At 34.9% G+C, this 9049-nt stretch overlaps 1 protein-coding gene across 5 annotated transcripts; it reads left to right on the forward strand.

The window, feature by feature from the left end:
* The first annotated feature begins 1505 nt into the window (after positions 1–1505).
* Positions 1506–6810, forward strand: LOC149552010 (uncharacterized). 5 transcript variants are annotated; one of them, XM_089787490.1, is made up of 7 exons: positions 1506–1912; positions 2031–2121; positions 2241–2509; positions 2910–3199; positions 3351–5073; positions 5176–5306; positions 6480–6810. In XM_089787490.1, exons 1-6 carry the CDS (start codon positions 1823–1825, stop codon positions 5275–5277), a joined length of 2565 nt encoding a protein of 854 aa, XP_089643616.1. In that variant the 5' UTR covers positions 1506–1822; the 3' UTR covers positions 5278–5306; positions 6480–6810. The 5 variants fall into 5 exon arrangements, with proteins under 5 accessions (XP_089643616.1, XP_089643617.1, XP_089643618.1 ...); XM_089787491.1 differs by having other exon boundaries at positions 1617–1912; positions 6471–6810; XM_089787492.1 differs by having other exon boundaries at positions 1617–1912; positions 5185–5306.
* The last annotated feature ends 2239 nt before the right edge of the window (positions 6811–9049 follow it).

Consider the following 9049-nt stretch of genomic DNA (forward strand, 5'->3'; position numbering starts at 1 on the left):
AAATATATTTTATTATAATTTATATTAAAACTTGAAAGTTTGGGTAAGATAAAGTTTTAATTATAGTACAATCATAAAATTTGACTAAAATTATAAAGCTCTTTCTTTCTCATTATTGTAAACATAACACTAGCTTGAAGGTAATGGACTGAATTATCTTCTTGGGGGAGAGTGGGTGGGGCTACATATAGGGATCATAGAGAAATAACAAGATAGACATGGAGATATAGAGAGAGATGGGGAAAGAAATACAAAAATTATGAAAATATTGTATATACTTTGTGAAAGGAATAGATTTTAAATAGTATGTATTTTCAATATCTACAAATTTCATAGATTTTGTGTGTTATTAAAAAAAAAATTCTATTTTAGACAATAGTATATGTAAAACATTGTGCCCTTACCTTTATTTTTATGTCTATTTTACATGTAGGGTCATTGAGTAATTTTCTTAACTCTTCCATCTTCCCATAAGCACCAACAAATATTGCTAGATGTCAACATGATTTTTCAAAGTCTTAATTAAATAAAAATTTATAATTCTACATAGATTTAATGACTAATTAATCATTTAACAAGTAAAGTAAAAATATTCAATGTGATTTTTTTTGCCGACAAATAATATTTATATATTACATCACTAAAGGGTCTTCCACTACATCCATCATTCTTATTTGTACACTTGAATCAAGACCATGAGAGTATGGTTTTACAATTAAAGGTTTCATGCATTAATCTCTTCCCTTGCTTTCATACTGGTCATTGAAACATAATGTATAATACATTAATTTTAATACTTTTGATGGATCATACAAATTTCAATTTAAAGACTAAGCTTGTCCCATCAAACAAAAACTTTTTGTATGTAGAAACAAGATATGTTTTTCAGGGCCACTCAGAAATAGTGTTTCTCAACGCTTATATGGGATATCAATATTTTTTAACACTTATTGGATAAACTACCTTGAACAAACATAGTGATGATTATCCGGCGTGTCTCTTGACACTATCTCTCTCCACTAAATTAAGTACTATTAAATTCCTTGACTATGTAGAAATGAGATATATGATTATCCTCATTCTTCAATTCATAAAATTTTTTTTGCTTATTAATTCATGAAACACTGTACAAGAATGACACATATATTGATACTTGTTTGAAGCTTGACAATTTTTTGTTATGTAAATCTTTATGTATGCTTTTGAATCTAATTCAGCGTATCACTTCCACCTCTTTTGGTGCAAGTGCTAGTATATTTCTTTCTCAAATTGATAAGCTCTAGGCTTAGCTGCCCGTGACGAGTCTGTCAGTCGTAAAATCAGCTAATATTTTTGGGTTGCTCCTTCTATGCCAACTGCAGTATCATATGAGAACAAAAAATAATAGAACTCAGATGATTTAATTTGCAAATCCCGAGGATATGAACATAATAGCAGACATTAAAAAATGTGTAAACCATTTGGGCATTCATGGTAAAAAGAGTAACGCCCATCATATTGGGGCCCTCTCACTCAAAAGCTTTATTCTTCACAACAGCTAATCTCTGCTTTAACTCCAACGGTCATATTTCCCACATCATTTCAGTTCAAAGTTCAGCATGATTTCTTTTTATTGTATTCTAAAATCTAACGTTTTCTCTCTTCTCTTGCCTTCTCCCACCCAATACAAGCAAGAATCCAATGCAGGAGCTGCCTCTCGGCTCTTTAAGGGCATCCTAAATCCCATTGAAATAGGCTCTTAGGCTCGCTTGAATCAAGCCTTGATATCAGCTGGTTAGATCAGATTGTTGTTGGGTTATCCTGTGCTAAAAATACCACAGTAATGGGGTGCTTCTTTACCTGCTTCCGCAAGCGAGAGAAGAAGCGCAAGAATCTGTACGTAGCTGCAAGAACCAGCCCTCCTAGGTGCAGGGTATGTCCTACTACTTCCGGTTCATCGTTTTTTCGTTCGTATCTGTTTGATCGTCTCTTTTGGGTTTTTAAGGGTTTGAACTTTTTGTCCTGTTCTCTCTTCTTCTCCAATCTTTCAGGAACATTCAGCTTTGAAGAATAGAGCTCTAGCTGCTGGTTTGAATAATCCTGCTGTGGTAACTCAGGCACCCAGTTCTCAGCTCTTTGAGGGTAAGGTGCTTTCTGTTGTTTGCTATGGAGCATCAAGAACCCATTTGCTTCTTACCACTTAAAATTAGGTTTAGGAGATTCACAACTGAAAAAGTTGTCCTTACGCTTGTGCATTGCAGTGATTTCTGATCAGAAGAAACCGGAAACCTTGCATAGAAGAAAAGGGGCGAATCTCAGATGGACTCAGCAGCTGGTTGCTCCAGCAGAAGTTCCTATTGTGAAGAGGTCTAATAATTATGAAAATAATGTTGATGAGGCCGAAGAGAAACTAATTCCTTGTGACAACAAGGATCCCCTTCAGGACATGAGTGAGCTTGTTTCAGAGCTTGCAGAGCTGAACAGAACAATAGGCAAGGAGGTAGAGGATATCGAAAAGTTCAGCAATCAGGTACACACATATATCAACGTAACCATTTGCTTTTAATGAAACGCATCTTATATTACTTGAAAGAACATAAAATTTAGGGGATTGAATGATTATTTTTTGAAAAGAATCACAGCTTGAAGTATAATTATTTCAATAAAGATAAATTCAGGGCTTTACAGGGTACTTACACGCCTTCTAGTATGCACGTTATATATGAGAATAAATGCAAGATTTCCTTGGAGGAATCAAAATGTCTTTAGTGTAAAAGTCTTGTACAGAGCATTGTGATATTATGAGATCAGTTAACGCCGATGTTTTTGGGAGCCCGTAATTTTATGCTCTTAATGTGAAATGGTGTTTGAAAAAATTATATCTGTTAGAATAATAAAAAATGATTCTAGTATTCGATTTATTTCAACAGGTGAGATATCTTAGAAGTCATGGAAAATTTAGAGAGTCTCCCATGTCGAAAACACAAATGGTTGTAATTGCTGAACAGAGTTCACACCATTCTGATTATGATGACAAAAGGATTGTTACTAGTAAACAATCATTTTGCATGTCCACTGAGAAATCAGTTTTATCAGAAGCAAAATATTCAATTGAGAAGGTCACCAAACCTATTGCAATTGATATCAAGGTTGCTGATAATGAAGCTTCTCCTTCCAAGTCACAGCAGAAGGATGCGGATTCAAACACAATGTGTTCAAGGTATGCACTAAGTATGCTTATCTACAGAGAGATGTAACATTATTTGAATGACTTGTTTTCTTTAGGAACAGTTCCAATACTTCACTGCCATTTTCATGCTTTGGTGAGTAATGGTAAATAGGCTGAAAAGAATAGCTATCATATCTTGCAGGAATGGTAATAGTACTCAGTCCGTAGGGAAAAAGGTTAGATTTGATTTAGCATCCGAAACTCCATCTGCTTCTTTCGAGTCTGCCAATCCTGGAGACGAAGGGAACAGCTATGATTCAATCTCAGATCTTTCTGTATCTCAAGGGTCCTATACATTAGATGAAGAAGATGAGGATCAATGCACTCTTTCTGAGAGATCTCAATCATACAGTTGTTCTTGCACTGGAAGTGAAAGGACCATCAGCAACGCCTCTCATTCTGGACAGAGTGCCAATCTTAGTAGTGAGTATGATTCAGCTTCAAAGGAAACAAGGTCCTCTGTAGTAACTGGGGATGAAAATGAAGATGAAGCTGAAGAATCAAGGTCAAATGCATCTGAAATTAAAACACCTGCTTTGATAAGAGTTTCTAGATATCAAAACTATGAGAGTAGCAGTGATGAGGAAGAATATGATTCCTATTCGGATACTGATGAATCCTATGCATCAAGTGAAACAGAAGTAAGGAGCGTACCTCGAAATGTCCAGCAGTTTGAAGTTGTTACTCCAGGGAACCAATCATCACCAAATCAGAAATTAAGTTACTATCCGTTGAAGTCCTCACCTGTAAAGCCCGCTGATGAGATGCAACACTCATGGACAGGTTGTTCAAAGGATTTTGAGAATGCTTCTGTAAATAATAATGCTAGAATCCGGTCTCAATATGTTTATCCAGTTTTGAATCCTGTGGAGAATTTGTCTCAGTGGAGAAAGGTTAAAAAAGATTCTAGGACTGATGGTTTTGGAAATACCAAGGACTTCTATGAAACTAGCAAATTATTGACAGAGAATTTTGAGGTGCCAGATAATCAATCTAAGGGTGATTTGTACCCAAAGTCATCACCTTCCAAAAAACAGAGAGTTGAAGCAAGGTCTGCAATTACAGAAATGGCCCAAGATTTTCTACATGATAGTCATATTGAAGCACCAGTTTCAGCAAGAAAGGAAAACATTTATCCAGTAGCTTCCTTGGAACATAGAAAATATGAAAATATTATGGAAATAAAGGAAGAATCCAGCCAAAGGAGAAAACTGATTCCCTCGAGTGATGAGCCAGTTTTTAAACAACCTAAAACATTTACGTCACAACATGGAACCAATTCAAAAGTTGTCATTGAGGATGTAAGCCCTCCTGATGCAGCTTGCGTGGATACAAGCCTTTCACAGTGGTTAAAGCCTACCGAAGCTATTCAGAACAGAGAAAGAGACAACAAAGAAAACTTGCCCGAAGTTCGACAGATGCCTTCAAGACAACATTTCATGGAATCTGAGCTAAATAAACATTGGGTTGATTTGCAATCTCAAAAGCAGCAGGAAGCTACAGGGCAGAATTCAATGGCTTCAGGATCATCTTCTACCCTGAGGACAAATAGCAGACCAGTTTTAGGTGCTTCAGGGCTGCAATCCCCACAAGGCGAAGCACAAAACTGGAGATCATCGCCTTCAAGGTCACCTTCAAGGAATTATGATGACAGGCCTATTCTAGGAGCTTTGTCAATCAAGAGCATAAAAGAAGCATCTTCAGATCACATATCTCCTAGAAGGTCACCTTCAAGTAAAGATCTTGATGAGAGACCTATTATGGGGCTGGTTGCCACCCATTGGAATGATAAGCAATCTGTATCCCCTTCCAAGTGGGATGATCACAAGCGGGGAATAGCAAATTCCACAAATAAATATAAAGAGGTATGATTATTTATCCTTTTCTTTCATTACTTTATTCTATTATTATTATCCTATCTTTGTGGTTTAAAACATCTCTATAGAATAATGAATTCCCTTAATTAGGATCAAAAGGTTAGCTGGGATTCTACACCTTTTGAGGTCAGATTGGAAAGAGCATTATCAAGCAAACAGGAAAGTGATAGACATGCCGGAAAAGTTTCTTGATTCTAGTGAAGATCCCAACTAAGAGTGCAGTACGTTCTCTATAATTTCCTAGTGCTGTTTTTAGGCTACTAGAAAGTTTTCTTGTTGTGTTTCGAATGCATTTTATTTCTGAAACTCGTGCTCAATTACATCAAATTCTCTCCTGATTTTTTTTGGCTTCAAATTGTGGTCTACTAAAGTTATTGTGACCTAGGAACCTTTCATACTCATTTACAACATTCTGCCCTATCTGGAAATTCATATTCATCAAAAGGGCATATCAAGATCCAATTTTATAGGTGTTGCAAATATCTATTCTATTTAAGCTGAATGAAGTTAAGAGCATATCAACATGCAATAATAGAGCATTAAAAAAAGTTGTCTAATGAAATTCACAACTGTGTTTCCAATTGAAGTATTCGAAAGAAGGTAGAATATCCTCAACTGAAGCTGCAGCAAGCAGATGCCACTCATTAAATGTTTTATCAAATCACCATTCCTGTTTCACCATATATTAGTCACATTAAACATGCTTCTTCTTTTATTAGTGAAATGGTCAAATCCAAAAAAATATCTTTCAACAATAGTTTATTAAACTAATGGAGATTACTTGTGTATCCTAAGAGGGGTCACAGGCAAAGTAGATAAAAACCCACGACGGAAGCTTTATATAAAATAACTATTGTTACGGATTTGGAACAAAAACTGTAGAGAAAGAAACAATGGACTTATAGAACCATTTATGATTATAGATAAACACTTTTGACTGGAATTACATATGAAGTCCATGAAAGAATTCGAAGACACAAGTATCAACAAGAAACCATGACAAACAGTGCTAACTCCATCAGTTCAAGATTGCTTGAAGCCAAAATGTTTCAGGGAGCTCTGTTTCCTAGCAGAAGTTTTGATTTCTCTCAATTCACTGTATTTAAAAATTCAAAATAGATAATTGGTCAAAATGTTTCTAACAATAGTTTTCTGGTACTGCTTAACTATGTCAGGACAGAGTCATATTAAATTAGAATCCTGTGAAATTCATTTGGCAAATGATCATATGGACAAAAATGCATTAAATAATCATGTCCTATGGATGGTTTAGATATTTGTTGTAGTCAGTGACACTGCTGAACTGTTTCTGTTACTCATTTAGTATAGGTAGTTTCAGAATGTAAGCACCTCACTTAATTTCAGCACATTTTTACCACCTCTAGATTATGCAGGATTCCAGAACCAACAATGCTTGATGGCGTGGACATAGTTTATGCAAAGAAGAGCATCAAATTATGATGGTGTGTTGTGTTGCTTTTGCAAGTGGGGGTGGTGTATTATATTTGTATTTTAAAATAGTTTGCTCCTTGATGTGCTTTTCCTTACAGAGTGCTAGATTTGGCTGCTCTTGATATTCTTGTAACTGGAATGAGGATAAATAATTATAATGTTCACATTTTGGGGAGGGTACAACTGCTGTGCTCATAATTGGGTACCCTTGAATTTTTTGTATTTCATATTCTTGTAATTTGACTGAATAAAAAAGTTCAGAATTGGAGACTACACTGCTTGGCTCTTAATATGCATTATGTTTTAGGCATCAGATTTGTCTGTTTCGTTCTGGATCTTTAAGAGAATGCATATTTCAATGTCTTGGCTCTTAATATGCATTATGTTTTAGGCATCAGATTTGTCTGTTTCGTTCTGGATCTTTAAGAGAATGCATATTTCAATGTATCATTTTCCCTCTTCGATGAGGGATTAAAAATCATGTTTAGTATTGAAATTATTTCTACTGGAATGTAAATTACAGTCTTGGCTCATCCATTGTCACAGGAATTCACATATATGATTTATGGAATGTATATTTTAGCTTTATCTTTTTCCCTCTTGTATTAGGGATAACTAAAAATTGAGCATTGTTGTGTCGATTTTTTTTTTAATGGGATGTTTATTATTAATTTCCCTTTCCTTTTTCACTCATGCATTGTCACAGGGATTTACATAGATTTATTCCATTATGTTGTGATCAGCAGATTCATTTGGTTAGCAAAACGCAGTAGACTTTAACAATAAGTTCACAAATAGAAATCAGCAAAACATATTAATATATATATTTATAACACTCAATTGTACATTACTAAGAAACACTATGAAAATCTGTTTCGAATTGCTTACCAAATGATTCTGCTAATCACAACATAATGGAATAAATCTAAGTATGTAAATCTCATAATTTGCTATAGATCTCAAATTGATTAATATATAAATTTGTCACAAAAGATCTTACAACAACTAATTTTGATCATTGTAAGTAAGCTTGCCATTTAATGTTGATGTAAATCACTCTTCTTAAACCTGCAAATTAGTTATTAGAAGGAAAAGAAATGGTTTGTCCTGTTAGAGTTCATGCAAAAGCAGCCGTAACCAAAACAAGAAAGAGATTTTAAAGATATTAAACCAACATAATAATCAGATTTGAAAACACACGCCGATTTTCGCTATAAATAATAAATAATTTTGGCATACGTATTTATCAGGTTACAAGGCGGTACAAACTCAACTTAAAAAGACGAACTTAAAGATAACTATTAGCTAGCAAGACTAGTCAAACACTAGCACCACACCGATGGATAAAACAACAATAAACAGCTCCAAAAACACCTCAATAGTCACCCCACCAACTAAACGTGGGTTGGTTGCTGGTGTAAATGCTCTGCATCATCCTCTCCATGTCTTGAAAAGTTTGGACACCCTAGTGTTATTGGTTCAACAAAACACTTGTAAAATCCAAATTGGGTTGTCATCAATTTGGCATCTAACACTTGCTCAATTTGCTTTCTTGTCTTCTTTGGCAAATGTTGAGTCTAATATTGTCATCTTCCATCTCTTTTTGTTCATCTTCTTGCCCATCACAAGTCCCAACTGAGTGAGTATGACTGACTGTAACAACATTAAAGATGAGACCAATATCCAGATCATTGGCAATTCCATTTAATAGGCACTGTCATTTATCCTCTTCATGATTTCACTAGGCCCAATTTTCTTTGGCTCCAACTTGTATGCACCTTGGGGATATCTTTATTTACGTATATGTACCATAACCAATTCTCCTTCTTGGAATACTTTTCTTCTCTGATGCAGATCAACATTTTCTTTATATTGATGAATTATGGACTGCACTTTGAGCCTAAATACTTGTTGTATCTCTTTAAGATTCCCCAAGAATTCTATGGCTTCTTGGTTACTATGTGGGCTTGTTAGCAAATCGACTAGGTTTATGACTATGTGAGAATTTACACCATATACAATTTGAAAACGAGACACCCATGGATCAATTAATGTTGGATTTATAAACAAATATAGTGCCCCTCCCATTTGATTTCTGTAAGTCATCATCCTGATGGATGCAACCTTGATGATCCTTTTTTGCGAATGGTCTACACCCTTGGGGGTGATTAGATTTATGATTATTGTATTAGTTGCTTTGATTATGCTTATGGCTGATTTATAAGATTATGATGTGTTAGATGGTTTCACTAAGGTTTGTGCCAATGGTTACTAGGATTGATGTGGTATCATGATGTTGTTTTCTGATTTCCTTGAGATGTTTGCAGATATTGCACTGTGTATTATTATCTTGCTACACTTGACTATGTTCATGTAGCAATGGTTAGTCATGTAGTTGACCATGTTCACTTGTGTGTTTTAAGTGCATTTTTATGTTGTTCAACAACCATTATTAAATGCATAAATAATTAGAAATGAATTGTCCATGTTGGATTCATTGGTTTTAGTGCTA

Source organism: Cupressus sempervirens, chromosome 6 (assembly GCF_028749045.1).
Source record: "Cupressus sempervirens isolate cs-2001-9-10 chromosome 6, ASM2874904v1, whole genome shotgun sequence".
Lineage (NCBI taxonomy): Eukaryota > Viridiplantae > Streptophyta > Pinopsida > Cupressales > Cupressaceae > Cupressus > Cupressus sempervirens.